A 17,512-nucleotide genomic window follows, 5' to 3' on the forward strand; every position below is an offset into this window, starting at 1 on the left:
ATGGAAAAGAAAAAATAACCAATTAGTCACTCCTATTCTCTTTCATTGCTTTATTCTCATCATAGCATTCTCACTGTCTGAATCCCATTGTGACTTCCATACCTTTCATGTAACATCTTAGTCACTAAGGATTATTTTTGTAAAGTTTTCAATGCAGATTGATGGAAGGTCAGCTTTTCCTTAGCATTTTACTTTTTTTTCCTTTTTATTCTCAAAGGAGGATTCTCCAGATCACATTTCAGACATGGAGGAAGTTTGCAAAATTTACCAAAGAGGAAAGAGGAAAAGAAGAAAGGCGAGAGCAGCTCCGTAGAAAAGTAGCTGAAATTCTTCCAGACTTCCGGATGTTCACACCGCTGTGACTCGGTGTACAGCAACAGATGCTTGGCCCTTGGTAAGAGGAGTCCTCGGTGTGCCGGTGGACACGGTCCAATGTGTGCTTACGATGGGAATTTCCACAGGTCTGCATGTGCGCACACATGTGTGTGAATCTCCACCCACCCACATACGTGCGTATATATCTGGTTTATGCTCTGCCACATACTTCTTGGATCAAAGAAGTTATTTTGTGAATTTGTACTTCCTTCTGTGATTTCTCCTGGGGTGGTACTCAGTCCACTAAAGCATTTATCACAGCAGGATCATCCAAAGGAACAGTCCAGAGCTCTGCTGTTCCGATGTATCTTACATATTTTCAGTATCATAAACTTTAAAAAGGACAAGTGTTTGCTTGCCTGGATTGTGAAGGCAAATGTGTCCTTATAGTTTAATGTGAATTGTTGACAAATATAACTTTAATTAAATAGAAATTACAAGTAGTGGGTACTTAGAAAAGGAGGGTCAGTCATCTAGTAACCTTAGCATCCACAACAGGGATTCTGCCAGACCCTGTTCTTTTTGCCCACCGGATGGAAAACCATGGATCAAAAGGTACTCTAGGCCCTTGGCAGCAGTGTACCGTAATTTCAGAGAAACTGGGGCACCAAAGGTACTTCTCAGTGCACTTCCATAAGCACGAAGGGAATTCCAAAAGCTATATAGAATCTGTCTAAGCCAGTCCAGCAATTTGTTAAAATGTCTGTACATGCTACCATTTGCAACTTAATAACACACTTGAGCTGTCTTTTAGTCCTCAGCTCAGTTTGATCTATGTATGGAGATACTTATCTTGAATTCAAAGAATGTTTTAACCTTGAAGGTGCTAGAGAATACAGACTGACAGAATACTCCTGGGAATTTTCTGAAAGAGCTGCTTGCTGGAAAAAGTTTTTTCATTACAAAATATATGCTTATTACAAAAAATTCAGGCAGTAAATTTTCACAGTAGAATGAGAAAGTCTCTTGCAGCCCTGAAGTAACTACTGTTACATGAATTGAAAACTGGAGTTTGTAAAATAAAATTCTGTGTATTGTTCAATAAATTCTGTTATTGTCTCTTATGTCCTAGAAGGTATATCTAGCTCCACCACCTATAAAATGACACAGCCTTTTTCTATGGAAGATGTCATGAGTTACTCAGATATGACAAAAGGTATTATAGAGAATTATATTTCTTCTGCAGTGTCCCTGTTCTCACTCATCTTTTACTTTAACATGATTATATAGTCATCATCTAAAAACTCTTTTTAAGACTAACACCCACTAAAGAAATGGGACTAAAAAGTAATTCTGTTAACCTCTTCCCATCTAAATCACTATCTGTACTTATCTATAATACGGTTATGGTATACTTGCCACTATTAGCATGCAGAAATAAAATACCAATTTTGCTTTAAAGCCAGACCTGTAGATAAGGAAGGCTGAATCCCTCAAGTAAACCTCCCAGGGGCCTAAATAAATCCTTTTCCTTTTAAGCTTTATTTTATTTTTATTTCACCTCAAGCATCAATCAGAAATTGAGTCTTCAGCAGCCCATTCTAATTGGGCCAGCAAGGACTTCTTATAGAACCTTCTAAAGAGATATAGGAAATCAACTTAGAAAATAACCTACTTAGTAAATGACCTAATGTTTCTTGCTGTACTGTCTTAAAGATATGGTTTCAAATGTTATTGCTGGAGTTCCCATCATGACTCGGCAGAAACCAATCTGACTGGCATCCATAAGGACAAGGGTTCAATCCCTGGCCTCGCTCAGTGGGTTAACGATCTGGCATTGCCATGAGCTGTGGTGTAGGTCACAGACATGGCTGGGATCTGGCATTGCTGTGGCTGTGATGTAGGCCAGTGGCTACAGCTCCTATTCGACCCCTAGCCTGGGAACCTCCATATGCTGCAGATGCAGCCCTAAAAAAAAACAAAAACAAACAAACAGAAAAAGGTATTGCTAACAGAATTCCCAAATAAGCAGTCTCCCTGGCCTACAAAACTGGAAAAGTGACCACAAGGAAAATAATAGTTTAGGACTAGGGACAGTTTAAGCACACAGAATAGGGACAGAGCAGCAGCTCAAGCTTTTCTTAAGGCAAAAGAGTTCAGGAGACAAAGCAACATCAGTGATTTTCCTTAAAGAAAGCGCTTTATTTTCCATTTAAACAACTTGGTCACAGTACATTATTTTACATAAATGGCAGTAATTTTTAAAATCTCCATTTAAAAGGCCTTGTGTCTGAGTCTGAGGTGATAAGAGGACAAGAATAAAAACAGTGCAAAATGTTTAGCCTGCAGCCTCCAGAGTTGGCTTCAGAAATCCCCTTTAACATTGCTGAGTCTGTTACGTTAAAGATGAAATTTAATATTCAATAAGTTTTCCTGGGTCTCCTTTAGTGTAACATCAGACCCAGAAATGTAATCAAGTGAAAAGGCTCAGAAACCCTAACAACTCCAACCATCCAATCACCCAGACCACAGGATCACAAGTTGAGCTTGGGAGCTCTGCAATGCAACAGCTTGCCAGCGGCGCCATCTGAAGGAATAGAGGATTTTAGTTGCATCAGTAACCAGCTCTGGTTTTAAAACTGTGCTTTTAAAGTATGACTTTTCTAGAAGAAAAAGGTGCCATGGGGAAGGCTAAAGTAATAACATGTCACAAGCCCAACTCAGAAGCAGTCGCAACCTCTAAGGGATTTGTCTCCATTAACCAGTCCTTGGCCTGCTGCTGATACCGCAGGGAAACACTTAGTGCCAAGTGAAGTGGGGATAACTGTCCATGAGAAATGGGATTAAATGTGGCCAATTTTGCAAAAAGTTTAATCACAACAAACATCCCCAAGAACATACTGAATTTCATTCAGCATTAAGTTAACATAGCTCTCACTCTCCCCCCACCCCATCACCTTTGCAATGCTTAGTAAGTGACACACTTGTCCAGCTCCTGAAGAGAAAACAAGATTCCAAACAGGTACCTCAAGCAAAAGTCTCCATTATCCATTCATTGCTTGAGGAAATTCTCCTTTTTAAAATGCAGGGGACCAAAATAAGGCTAAAATGAAGCTGTAATATAAACCTACTTACCTAAGTTAGAGACCCTTAAACCTCACGAAACATTAATTTTTAAACATCCTGGTTAAAACTGTGCTTCTACATGTCATATTTTTACTTATGTTAATTGAGTTTTATAGTAAAAAGTTAATGTCCTACTCAAAGGGAAGAGTCTATGGTCACTATGTCAGAGAACCTTTACCAGCACTGTGTTTTCTGGCTGTGGAAAACTCAAGTATAGAAAATTATCTCTTGCTAAAAATTTTAGAAGTACCATGGACTATTTGCATAAGAGAAAGTCAGTAGCAGTCTTGCTGCTAGGCAGATGGTACAGTGGAAGACAATTACTTCATTCACCGAAGGAAACTACCAACCTGTCAGAGAGCAAAGATTTACGGTATCCTCCATACACACACCACAGGGGTGGCTGACGTCAGAGGAGCAGCCCATTGTCCCTAAAATACACTTAAGGCTTGACTTGAGCAGCATCAGAGAAACGTAAGAAGGGTTGTCAGTGTTTTCAAGTACTGTTTGGGTAGCATAAGAAACATTTTTAAATATTGAAGGATTTCCTCCCTTCATGCAGTCCTGATCCTTAACTATTTCTCCCTCAAATCTTTGTCCATTTCTTGTCCCCAGAAATAATACACAGTGGCATAACAAGTAGTAATGTAAGTGGTCAGAATACGATAGATCACCTACTAAACTCCACATCCAGTAGGTTAACAGAGGCCGAGGATGTGGGATGAAAGGGGGGGGGACCCACTTGTCTGAAATATGATAGGCAGGCCTTATCCTGTAGCCAAGAAACTGATGGTTATAGGTTTGCAGGGCAATTCCCCATGGCTGCCACCGCCACCACATTTCTCTGAGACTCATCTGTTCACAGAGGATTTGTCCTTTAAAATGACAAAATCCCTCAAATAGTTGCAGATCATAAAAAAGCTGAAGAGTCTAGGAGTAAAGACCAAGGACAGCCCAGAGCCTACAGAAACTGCTCACGGGTGGCCCCTTGTTTGCTGCCCCTTGTGGTACAAATACTTCAGTAGACTTTTACCTCCGTAGAACCACTGAGCTTTTCAAAGCTTTGAGCTTTCTTCTATAAACTGCCAATCATGAAGTTCCAGACCTTCAAACAAGCACCTTAGTTCCAATAAGCCAGAATGATACACACAGAGCCCTTATCTGAGTGCGGTGCCCCCTCCAGGTATCCCCGTTCAGGGTGTGTGGTTACTTTGGTCTGCTGGGTACGCCTCATCTTCAGCATATATTTGAACTGGTGTTAAAGATTTGGCAAGAGGCCAAAATTAATGACTATCCTAACATTTCTATGAGTTTTATTATTAATTGCTAATGACAAATCAGAGTTGGCCATACACCTGGCATTCAAGAGACTACAACCAGAGATTTCTGGCCACATGAGCTGTCCTTGATATTATTACTTTCTCTGTTATCTCTAACCTATATAGAAAGGAATTGGTTATATCAACTCCAATGTTAACTCCAAATGAATGCTTGAGTCTGGGCCAAAGAGGGCATCACTGTGCAAACCACAGACTCTGCTCACATCCCCAGACATGCTCTTTGGCTCATTCTAGTGGAACAGAGCCTATTGTTCATTAAACAATCCATCTCTGGGAAGAGCAACGACAAGCTTATATAAAAATGTGATTCCTCTCTTAAGGACGGTCTCCATTAATGGCAGGACTAGCTGTAGAGGGTAAGGTTGGAGAAGTAGCAATGTTTCTTCTCCACCCTTATAAACCTCTTGCTACAGCAGCATGCACAGAAAGACTGAAAAAGCTGGCAATAGTTTCCCTATACTAAGCTTTAAGCCAAGGCAAATGGAAGGGCTCATGAATTCTTTGCGGTTCCAAAAAAAGTACATGTACCACCCAATTTTTTTTTTTTTTTGTCTTTTTGCCTTTTCTAGGCCCACTCCCACGGCATATGGAGGTTCCCAGGCTAGGCGTCAAAGCTGAGTTGTAGCCACCGGCCTACGCCAGAGCCACAGCAACGCAGGATCCGAGCCGCGTCTGCAACCTATACCACAGCTCACGGCAACGCCGGACCCTTAACCCACTGAGCAAGGCCAGGGACCGAACCCACAACCTCATGGTTCCTAGTTGGATTCGTTAACCACTGCACCATGACGGGAGCTCCAACCCAAATATCTTAAGAGGGTATCTTCCCATCTTCTACGGCAGAAGAGACCCACTATGAATATTTAACCCTTTATACATTTTCCATTTTGAGATATGATGAAAGAAATAACCTAGGAGGAGCTAGGGAAGAACAGTCCCTAGATCATTAATTAGTGGAAACCACATGTACCCTGTTTCTTCTCTCCTAGGGAGATACTTTTATCTCAGGAAAGGTAAAGTTATGTGCAAGGTAAGTGGAAAGATGGCAATCAGCCCACAAAGACAGCTCATGCCAGAAGAGAGTGAACACCAGAAGACTGGTTTTTTGCAACTCAGTGCTATTACTGACCATGTCTGAATTAGTTACACGAACAGCAAAGTCAAGCCCTTGATATTAACTAGCCACCCTACCCAGATAGAGAGTAAAGTGTTCCCCAAAGGAGAATCTGTTCTCGTCTGGCCATCATCACAAGTGTGCTAGCACCTGACCAGGCGAAACATGGAAAGGGGAAAAAAACATTGATGCCTATTGGAGTTACTTAGAGTAAATCCAAACAGAATAAATACCTAAGAAATTAGATAAATATAAGAACTCGTCACCTAAACTCATGACCACTGTACATTATACTAGCAATAACTATACTTATAATTATTATCAACTGTCCTTTCAAGATCAGATGATAGTGAAAATCCATCTGGTCATCTTCTACCCTGTTTGAGTAGTTAATGTCTAATACTCAAGAACGAGAAATTCCCGTATCTGGACAACATGGTATTCGGGGATCTTTTTTTTCACTGTGAAATTCTGAAAAGGGATTACTGTAATACTACTGGCTTCAATATTCTGACCTACAAACATTTTTTTCCAGTCTTAGGATTCTCCTAAAAATACTAATGCCTCTCTGGTGCTTCAGTTGTCTTTCAGTGCTTTCTACACACACCTCAGCCCTCACATGATCATCACATGACCCCCCCCCCCCACACACACACACACGCTCACACTCTGTGAGGTAGCCAGGGCAGGCACCAGTACCCCACTCAGATGAACCTGAGACTCGAGACATGACAACTAAGGGTCACATGGCTATTAGGAACTGAAAGAGGGACTAGACACTATCCTAATCCAAAACTCTTTCTCCCATACTAATGGATGGGAATTGCTTCTATCCATCTGTACATTAGCAATCCACATCCTTTTCAACTTCTGGTGATTGAGTTAGTTAACAAGGTGACTGGAAAGGAATGGCTCTTCTTTCACTGCTTTGATATAAAAATCTCTTTAAGTTGTGAAGTCAGAAAATTTTTCTTCCCAGTCCAGTGCCTAAACCTGAGCATGGCCCTATAATGCCTTTAAGAAACGGAGGATAAACATGAGCGTCCTGCATGTACTAAAGTGTACGATGCAAGGGAGCAGGAGGAGCCCCCCTCCTCCCCGGAGCCGTACAGAAGGCACTTCAGACAATGTCCTCAGCGGGGTGGTGGAAGGGGTGGGAGCCCAGGGTGGAGAACTGGTGCCAATTCCGCAGGAAGCCCCTGTTGTACTGGCCTGTGTCCACAATGAGCCCGCAGAGCAGCCGGCGCCCCGTCTTCTGCCGAAGGGCCTGCTGCACTTCCCTCTCGGTCACATTGTAGCTGATGTTTATCAGTTGGATCAGGAAGATGTAGGCCAAGCCCGCCGTGATGATCACCGAGTACCACACACACGTGAAGCACAGAGCTGAGCTGGGAGCAGGAAAAGGCGGGTCAGGGCTGCCAATCCTTCACACTCAGAAAGCTGTCCCCACTGTACCATCCTACGCAGCCAGTGATTCCTCCTAAGGATTCTGGCACTTCCCGACTACCCACCCGGAAGATACTTTTTTTCCCTCGAATACCAGTAGCCCACTTCACTTTGGACTATTAACATGTTCTGTTTTCTAATTATCAGTGCCTCTTTTTCTGGAAATATGCAATATGACTGTGGAATGAATAGTTCCTAAATTGTCCTTAACTCAGAAGAAAACGAAGGCGCCAGGAGATTGCTATAAACATCTTCAAGGAAGCTGTGGGTGGGAACCCAGGAACAGTGTTAAGGTTGCTCATCTCTATTCTTTTCAGGACCAGGCTAACAAATACGAGCGAGAGGACAGCTCCTAATACCAGCGGCTCTTTGCTTAGAAGCTGTCACGTTTCAAATTCTGCTTCCTGAATTCAAACATGGTCATGGGACAGGGAAGCTGCTTTCAGCCCAAGACTGTGAGGAGGAGTTCCCTGATGGCCTAACAGTTTAAGGATCCAGCATTGTCAATGCTGTGGCTTGGGTCTCTGCTCTGGCACAGGTTCAATCCCTGGCCCTGAAACTTCCACATGCCAGGCATGGCCAAAAAAAAAAAAGAAAAAAAAAAAAGACCTGCTAAGACTTTGAGGAAAAGCTGCTGATTAATGTCTGCCAATTGATTCTTTTCAGTCAAACATTTGCAAATGAGTTAGCAAGAAATGCATTCAGAATCTCCATTTGTAAGCAAACACACACACACACACACACACACACACACACACACACACACACAAATGGAGTTCCCATCGTGGCACAGCAGAAACAAATGCGACTATGAACCATGAGGTGGTGGGTTCGATCCCTAGCCTCTCTCAGTGGGTTAAGGATCCGGCATTGCTGTGAGCTGTGGTGTAGGTCGCAGACATGGCTGGGATCCCTCATTGCTGTGGCTGTGGTGTAGGCTGGTGATTACAGCTCCAATTGACCCCTAGCCTGGGAACCTCCATATGCCTTAGGTGTGGCCCTAGAAAAGGCAAACACACACACACACAAACACACACACAAAATCTCCATTTGTTAAGCTGAAAGGAATCTCAGAGATGATTAAGTCACAAGATGAGGAATACTAAGGAGACAGGAATCGCCCATTCACAGAGGTAAGAACCAGTGGCAGGACTATGTCCCTCAATTCCATTCACAGAGCCCAAAGAAAATCTAGAAGACATGCTAACATCCCCCCCAATGTCCTTTGCTTTCTTCTCACTCTTCCTTTTCAGGAGACTCCCTGCTTTGTTCACCAGGCGCCCTTGTTCGGGCCTTTGTCTTCACTAGTCCATGGGGAGATCTCCCCCTTCTATTAGAGAGCTAGACATTCACAGGTCCTCCTCCTCAGGTGAGGTTCCTTTCTTCTCTGTACTGAGAGTCCTCACAGGTCATGAAATTCTTCAGTAACTACTATTAATGGGTTGTGATAAATGGCCTAAAGCAGAACATTTGGGGAGGGAGCCCCAGGAGAGAACGGGTTGTTAGAGCAAAGCTAAAAAATTCCAGCTTCTGCTAAAGTGTAAAGATCTTCACACTATATAAAAGTGCCTCAACCTAAAAACACTAAAGGACGTTTTGGCCTAGATACCACAGTAATCATGACTGGTGATTTTAAAAAAAAAAAAGTAGAACAGGAAAAAAAAAAATCAATGGAGGTTAAATAGAAAAGGTTACAAAGATTGTAAGCACTTCACAAAAGGGTCAGAAACAGTAAATTAAGATTGGGCTAGAAAGAAGCAACAAAGTGAGGAGGGTCCCTGATATTCATGACAAAAGAGACCATGTCGGGAGTTCCCCTTGTGGCTCAGTAGTTAAGGAACACAACTAGGATCTCTGAGGATGCAGGTTTGATCCCCGGCCTCCCTCAGTGGGTTAAGGATCCGGCGTTGCCATGAGCTGTGGTGCAGGTCACAGATGTGGCTCTAATCCTGAGTTGCTGTGGCTGTGGTATAGGCGACAGCTATAGCTCCAATTTGACCCACAGCCTGGGAACCTTCATATGCTACAGGTGTGGCCAAGAAATTAAAAAAAAAAAAAAAAAAAAGGAAAGAAAAAAAGAGACGATGTCCGCACCTGGGAAATGCTACTTGAGTTATCATTTCAGTCCCACTGTTGCTACCTTGAGCATATGACTGACATCCCTGGGTGAGCCTAATCCTACTAGTTCTTCACATTTGAAGGTCAACATTCTTTCTGCCATCACTGTAGAAAAATGCACTCATCCACTGCACAAGTGTATTGGCAACTTCGGGGATACCCAGCACCCTCGGAGCCTGTCCTGTGTTTTGGGTGAGAGCCCCTAACCTAGCAGTGAATCACAGCTCCGGACCTTCACGGCACATCCACTCCCTCTTTCTCTGGCTCCTGTGAGGAGCATCCATGTCTCACCTGTTATCTGCATAAACTCCAGGGCAATAGAAGAGAGCTGTGAAGACACTTCTATCTCTACAAATGGTGTCCAAGGTCAGCGTTATCCCATACACGGAGGTGAGCAGGAAGATGGAAAGGGCAAGTATAAATGCTTGATGATTCGATTCTCCGACACAGCTATTTATCCTCAAGACAGCACAGGGAGGAAAAAAAGGAAACATGTTTTAAAAAGTTCTCTATATAAATAAACAAGAAAGCTTTTAGGACAGGGATAGTGTGAATTTTAGTTATTAAAAAATAAGTTATCTTGTTCAATTTTAGGGAATTAAAAACTTGTCTAGTAAGAGATACAGTCTTAAATTCTCTGCTCTCTGCAATGTGAAATATGATTAAAGACATGATTAAGTAAAAAGCAGAACCTAGCTAATACATCTTTCTAGATATTAATGAGTGAGGTCTATTACCCAATCTGTTACCCAATGTCAAGAGAGCTAATGCTGTAATCACTACCATAAGGAAAGGATGATATCAGCGTTATGAAAACTGGAAAAATGCTAAACCGGAAGTTTTGTTTTTTTCGTCTTTTCAGGGCCATACCCGAGGCATATGGAGGTTCCCAGGCTAGGGGTCTAATTGGAGCTATAGCCACCAGCCTATGCCACAGCAACACCAGATCCAAGTTGCGTCTGCGACCTACACCACAGCTCACAGCAACACCAGATCCTTAGCCCACTGAGCAAGGCCAGGGATTGAACCAGCATCCACATGGATGCTAGTCAAGATTCGTTTCCACTGAGCCACAATGGGAACTTCGCTACATCAGAAGTATTACACAGTGTGGGAAAATATATGTCAAATACACATACTAATAAAAGATGCCAAGAGATGAGAAACATGGTATGGGGTGGAGAACAACTCAATAGTATGCAGACTATCTGTCGGGTACAGAGTTCTGTGTCATGGCTATTTGCAGGGCAGGATGACAGGCACACCAGGATGCCACCATGGGCAGAGATCTTCTCACAGGTGAGGCTGCCAGGCCTTCTGCAAACCAGTGCCTATAAATGGGCCAGCACCACCATCCTGCAGGTAGGCACATGTGCAGGCATGCATGAGAATAAATGAAAGAGACAGAAGAGGAAAACTTAAAAATAAAAATACCTGTTTACTCATAAAGACGAAGCCCCAGAAAAGAGCTGTCCTCATTTGTGAGCCCTGAACTTGAGGTCTGCTTCTATGCCCCTCCTACGAACTTGAGGGGCTGTCTGCACCCTCACCTTGTCCCATGTCTCCTCATGAAGGGGAGAGTGTAACATGACCAGAATCCAAGACATAAAAAGCATAATTCCATGTCTTGTCTTTTGCAAATAGAGCTATGAATACACTGGGGTACATGTATCTTTTCAAATTTTTTTTTCTCCAGATATATGCCCAGGACATGGAAACAACCTAAGTGTCCACTGACAGATGATGGATAGAGAAGATGTGGCATAGATAGACAGACAGACACACACACACACACACAATGGAATATTACTAGCCATGAAAAAGAACAAAATAATGCCAACTGCAACAACATGAATGGACCTAGAGATTATCATACTAAGTGAAGTAAGCCAAAGACAAATATATGATCTCACTTATACGTGGAGTCTAAAAAAACAGATACAAATGAACTTATTTATAAAACAGAAAGACATAGAAAACAAACTTATGGTTACCAAAGGCGAAGGGGGAGAAGAATAAAGTAGGAGTTTGCAATTAAAATATACACACTACTGTGTGTCAGAGATAATCAACGAGAATCTACTGTATAGCACAGGGAACTATACTTAATATCTTGTAATAATCTATAATGGAAGAGAATGTAAAAAAAGTATACATATTTATATATACATGTATAACTGAATCACTTTAACTGTACACCTGAAACTAACACATTGTAAATCAACAATATTTTAATTAAAAAAAATTTTATGTATAGTTTTCTAAGTGGTTTTCCATAGTGGTTGTACCAATTTACATTCCCACCAACAGTGCAGGAGGGTTCCGTTTTTTCCACACCCCCTCCAGCCTTTGTTATTTGGGGACTTATTAATGATGGCCGTTCTGACTGGTGTGAGGTGGTACCTAATAGTAGTTTTGATTTGCATTCCTCTAATAATCAGGGATGTTGAGCATTTTTTCATGTGCTTGTTGGGCATCTGTAGATCTTCTTTGGAGAAATGTCTATTCAGGTCTTTTGCCCATTTTTCCATTGGGTTGTTGGCCTTTTTGCTGTTGAGTTGTACATGTTATTTGTATATTTTAGAGACTAAGCCCTTGTCAGTTGAAACAACCTAAATGTCCATCGACAGATGAATGGATTAGGAAGATGTGGTATACATACACAATGGAATACTACTCAGCCATACAAAAGAACAAAATAATGCCATTTGCAGCAACATGAATGGAACTAGAGACCCTCATACTAAGTGAAGTAAGTCAGAAAGAGAAAGACAAATACCATATGATATCACTTACATCTGGAATCTAACATATGGCACAAATGAACCTTTCCACAGAAAAAATCATGGACTGGGAGAACAGAGTTGTGGTTGCCAAGGGGGCATGGGAAGGAAGTGGGATGGAATGGGAATTTGAGGTTAATGGATGCAAACTATTGCCTTTGGAATGGATAAGCAATGAGATCCAGGTGTGTAACACTGGGAACTATATCTAGTCACTTATGATGGAGCATGATAATGTGAGAAAAAATAATGTATGCATGTATGCTTGACTGGGTCACCTTGCTGTACAGTAGAAAACTGACAGAATGGTGTAAACCAGCTATAGTGGAAAAAAAAATCATTATAACGGCCCCCCAAAAAATTTTTTTAAAGTGTAATTCACTGACCATGACTGCCTCAAGAGCAATAAAGCTGCAACATGCTACTTAAGAGTGTTCCCCTCTGAATTAATTACACCCCTTTAGTTTAATAAGAGTTATCCAGGAAAGCTGCAACATTTCCTTTAAAAGTTAAACTATACAGTTTATGGGCCTCAAGTGTCCTCATTGGTCACTGGTCAGCAGAGAGGTACCAAAAAAGCCCATCTCAAATTCCTGCTGTGGTGCAGTGGGTTAAGGATTTGGTGTTGCTGCAGCTGTAGCATAGGTCGCAGCTTTGGCTCCACTTCAACCCCTGACCTGGGCACTTCCATATGTTGTGGGTGTGGACAATAAATAAATAATTTAAAAAAAAATTTTAAGCCCATCTCTCCACAAATAACCAAATAGTAGGTTATCCTGCTGGGCCTTAAGTCAATAATGGAGATGAGAAATAACCAGCATCATCAATACGATGACAATGTATGGTCAGAGGACAAGAATCACCTAAAAATACAGAACACTTTCTTCAGCTCCGTGAGCATAGGGAGATGGGCCTATACTGATTTCAATTAAAAAAAATTTTTTTAATAATCATTTAACTGTAGATACTTCTCTCTTAGAAAGGAGATGAGGGGCAGCCCAAAAGAAAAAGAGGAAAAAAACAAAAAACAAAAAACCCTTCGGGAAATGACTGAAAAGAACTAAATTTGTGAAACTTGAAAAACTGATGACTAAGTGGGAACATCATCACAGCCCACAAATAGCCACAAGGTGTAAAGCTGGGAAGTAGAAAAATGTGAGGATGGTACAAAGGAAGAGCAAACACAGCTAGAGAGTCTCACGTGAATTTACACTCCACAAGCCTCCAGATCCAACATACCAGACACAGTGATGATCCATCCTCCTCACACAGATGCCGCAGATCCGGCAGTGCCATGCCCGGGCTGGCCTCACCAGCTGGCACTTGGCGCACCAGTCCTCCCTCGCCTTGGCGGGGCTTCCGGAGGATGCCCAGGAGCCCTTGGGCTCATCCTTGGACGTGCGGTTGTTGAGACTGCCTGACGGATCTGCGCCGGGGAACCCTTTTCTGTTTAGGCTTTCGATTTGGCTCCCGTTTAGAGATCTGTCATTGCTCGCCGACTTTCTGAGGTAGCCTGGATTCTTCTTGGCTCTGTACAAGGCTAAGAGTATCAGAAATAACCCGCAGGTAAGAAGAGCCAGCTGAGTGGGCCGCACACGCCCCTTAGGGACCACTTCCTGCAGGAACACGTAGTACATGTAGCCCAGAGAGAACAGTCCGAGGCTCAGGAAAAAGAGAGTCTGTTCTTTCCTTCTGTGAGTGAGGTAGTAGTACCACAGAGCTAGCACAGGGAGGGAGGTCAAAACCACCACCCCCAGGAGGAAATGCCACGAAGCCACGCGGAGGAAGACAGGCAGCAGGAAGAGTGGGGGAAGGATGCTAATGTTAACTTTTTTGGCTCCCCTAAGCCAAGGAATCCGGAGGCGGTCAGAGATCGTATCCATGATTCTCTCACAGGTCTCTGGCTGCACGGACTTACACGTGATCCATCTATGCAGAAAGAGCACAAAGGGAAGGCACTTATGTGTTTGCTGAATTAAGAACCACTCTGTAGGCCAAAGTGCCAGATAAATGATAAAAGATGCCAAAGGCCAAGCATTCTGCTTCCTTACCATTAAACTAGAGCTTTACAGATTCATGCATCATTTTTTAATATGAACAAGAAGATCATGTTTAGATATTTAATAACTATTTCTCCACAAAACAAAGGAATACACATTTGTACCCTTCAGACTTGGGTGGGCACAGAGACATAAAAATCTATTCACAATCTAGTTATGAAGACAAGACAACACAGGAATTCAAGAAATCTTAGGTAAGTCACAAGGCAGTAAAATCACCCAATTAACTATTATGGCCAAACACTGTAAGACATGCTCGAGGGAGAGGAAACATTTCTGGGTGGAGTCATCAGAGGGGCCTTTGTGGGAAAGACAGGATCTGTGCTGGACCTTGACTTCCGTGCCAGTATTTGCAGGAAGGGCGGGGAGGCCTTCCCACAGTGGCAAAATGTATGCAGCCCAAAACCCATCCTGGGCCCAGAGAGTAAACCAGTCCCTAGGGCAGTGGCTGTGTAAGGAAGGGCAGAGATCAAACTAGCATGAGTCCCATGACTGAGCTTGGTGGACACGTGGTATGGTTGACTTTTTTTCCCCTCTACAAAAAGAAACAGTTTAAGGAGGGATAGCACTGATTTTAGAAATTTACAATTTTTAAAAATAGGGCTAGACTTGGAAGTGAATGGGAGCTAACTACATGGGAGGTATATAGGGCAGCAGGTCTGTGGAAATGCTGGGAGCCTGTCTCCAGAGAAGGGTATGGAGAGAAGAGAATTCAGGGACAGCCCAGGTCTCAAGGGCTGGGAGGGAGGAAGAGTCAAAAGGTTAATGGAAGAGCTGCGGTCTTGAGTGAGGGAGGTTATGGAAAAGGCATCATTTCCCCACTCATTAGCGCAAAGTGCTCCATTTTCTCAGTGTGAGTTTTAGATTAAGTCTAAAGAATCTATATTTAAAGACACCTGTAAGAAAAACTATAGATACTATCAAGTAGGAATTACAAAAAGATTAAGGGGTACTAAACAGTAGTATCAAAGAACATCTCTTATGGCTAAGTCAACGCACCAAACTCTAAATCAGCAACATGCCCTTGCAACAACTTTTTTTTTGGCCACACCTATGGTAAGTAGAAGTTCCCAGGCCAGGGATCAAACCCAGGCCACAGCAGTGACCCACACCACTGCAGTGACAGGCCAGATCCCTAACCCACGGCACCACAAGAGAACTCCTGCAATGACTTTTTTTTAACCAGAATGGGAAAAGAAAGTTTCAGCCATCTTTATTCTCCCCACATTATGTTTTCCATGTGATAACAACATTTAAATATATAATTATTTAGAAAATGGATAAAGACTAGGTTATTACTGCTTGGCATGCAATTTTTTCATTTTTTAGAAATCATCTCTTCGGGTAGTAATTTCCATCACTTGGGATAATGGTAAAAATAAAAGCTAAGTACAATTGCGTCAATCAGGACAGTGTTGCTGTTTCTGCTGAAAACAGTCAATTCAGAAGAGGGACATACCTTCCGGCTGGATTTCCTCCCTGGAAAAAAGACGTGAGACCAGTTCTAACAGCAGGCAAATGATCTTTCAACCCTCAAGGCCCTTTGTGGTCAAGTGCAATCAGGCCCAAGGTGTCAGTCTCTGAATGCTCAGACCACTGAGAATGTGTGGGGACTCTCTGGTACTAACGTGTTCATTTTAAACTTACAGATCTTGCTGGCCTGCGTTTCATTTTTTTATACATTTAACTTGCCTCCGAATCCCTTTATCTGCCTGTTCTCTCCATCACCTTCTCCCTCTAAATGAAAAATAATAATGTCCTAGTAAACTGAGCTGGACAGTTGTGCACTACTGAGTAATAACTCATCTTTAAAAAATCCTTGCCCTTGACAAGAGAAGACAACTTTCAATTGTAGGTAAGTGGAAAGAGAATGAAGAGCAAATGCCAGGGTTCCGGATGGCTAAACTGGAAAGTATACAGTGGTGGTTTTCAAAAGGGCCTCTGGGGTCGGCCTCAAGAAACACTCTCCTCTTACCTGTCACACCCTTCATCCAGATCTTGGCAATCACACAAACAAGCTGCCACGTGGTTCTTTTCCCCATTTCGATCTATGTACTCGCAGCAGCACAGGGGCTCCAATTCAGGTTCTTCCGCTTTGTTTTTCTTCACCGGCTTCATGGTGCCCTTGTGTGTCATGATTTACACCTGTCACCATGAGGCATAAGAAGCCCTCAGAAGGTAAAGGTGGAAAGAACACAACTCACATCTTGTAAACATATCCACGCCTGCCTCTGATTAACCGCCAACGCCTGAGAAATCAAAAATGAGAAGAAAGAGGGGGAGGAGGGTTCCCTTTTCATAAGCTTTTCTGGCTCGGCTTAGCCAGAACGAGCTCTAGGGTTCCAGGGGCTCCTAGCCGCCTTCACCGCCGGGTCCCCAGCCAGGGCAGGCGCCGTCTGGCCACCAGCCGTTCCCATGGCGACAGCCGACTACGCGGCCCGGGACAGCCGGGGCGCGGGTGGCTCCGCTCACCTGCGGGTGCAGGCTGGGAGGGCCGAGCGGTCCCCGCCCGAAACCTGGGCTTGGTAGGAAATACCCTCAGGTGTACCCGTTGGGGCTGGCCGACGCCTACGGCTACTGGGGCCAGCGACCCAGCTCTGGAGGAGCCACTGAGCGCCCGGGCAGCGCTCGGAGTAGCCGTCCACTCCCGCTTCCCCGCCGAGAGCTGGGCGCGCCTCTCCCGCCCCCGCCAATCGTGGGCGGGCCAGGAACGCCGCCCCGCCCGGAGAATGACCTTGGGAGGGAAGTTACCTGCGCTCCGGGGCTGAGGTGCAGCTGCAGCCAAAGAGGCCGAGGCGGAGAGGAAAAAGGTCGGCTCCTCCGCAGGCGCGTACCCGCTTCCTGACCTCTGCTCCACGGGGTTCCCGGCGTAAAGGCTGGAGTCTCGGGGACTCCGGCTCCCGTCTCCACCGCACCCTCTCCGCCGCCGCCCACCTGTGACCAAAGCCCGCAGCTGCCAGAGCTGTGCGCGCGACTCCTCGCGGCGTCCCCGCCGTCCCCCGGCTAGCCCGGCTCGGTGCTGCAAGTCCGCGCGCTTCCGGGTGCCCCGCCCCCGGCGCCGGGGATCCCCGCCCGCGCGCACGTGCGGAGCCCCCCGGAGAGGCCCCTCCCCCGGCCCGCGGCCCTGCAGCCTGGAGGAGCTGAGGAGGGAAGAACGGGTTCAGTAAGCGGGTCCCGGGGGCTGGGCGCCCGGCTGGCCCGCACCTCCGC

The 17,512-nt window shown here is 44.2% G+C and overlaps 2 protein-coding genes across 12 annotated transcripts in view; one reads left to right on the forward strand and one right to left on the reverse strand.

Moving 5' to 3' along the window:
- CCDC191 (coiled-coil domain containing 191) overlaps positions 1–1,421 on the forward strand; it is a 95,552-nt gene extending 94,131 nt beyond the window's left edge. For all 8 annotated transcript variants that reach the window (XM_047791999.1, XM_047791980.1, XM_047792016.1 and 5 more), the window contains one exon: positions 218–1,421. In XM_047791999.1, the coding sequence (XP_047647955.1) occupies positions 218–362 (145 nt within the window). In that variant the 3' untranslated portion in view covers positions 363–1,421. The remainder of the gene's footprint in view (positions 1–217) is intronic.
- Positions 1,422–5,465: 4,044 nt separating this feature from the next.
- ZDHHC23 (zinc finger DHHC-type palmitoyltransferase 23) lies at positions 5,466–17,326 on the reverse strand. 4 transcript variants are annotated; one of them, XM_047792098.1, is made up of 5 exons: positions 17,054–17,326; positions 16,278–16,447; positions 13,482–14,171; positions 9,751–9,918; positions 5,466–7,283 (listed from the first exon to the last, which is right to left on the reverse strand). In XM_047792098.1, the coding sequence occupies exons 2-5, from the start codon at positions 16,436–16,438 to the stop codon at positions 7,016–7,018; spliced, it is 1,287 nt and encodes a 428-aa protein (XP_047648054.1). In that variant the 5' UTR covers positions 16,439–16,447; positions 17,054–17,326; the 3' UTR covers positions 5,466–7,015. The 4 variants fall into 4 exon arrangements, with proteins under 4 accessions (XP_047648054.1, XP_047648065.1, XP_047648044.1 ...); XM_047792109.1 differs by having other exon boundaries at positions 9,751–9,909; positions 16,278–16,551; XM_047792088.1 differs by having other exon boundaries at positions 16,278–16,551.
- Positions 17,327–17,512: the final 186 nt, after the last annotated feature.

Source organism: Phacochoerus africanus, chromosome 1 (assembly GCF_016906955.1).
Source record: "Phacochoerus africanus isolate WHEZ1 chromosome 1, ROS_Pafr_v1, whole genome shotgun sequence".
Taxonomy (NCBI): Eukaryota; Metazoa; Chordata; class Mammalia; order Artiodactyla; family Suidae; genus Phacochoerus; species Phacochoerus africanus.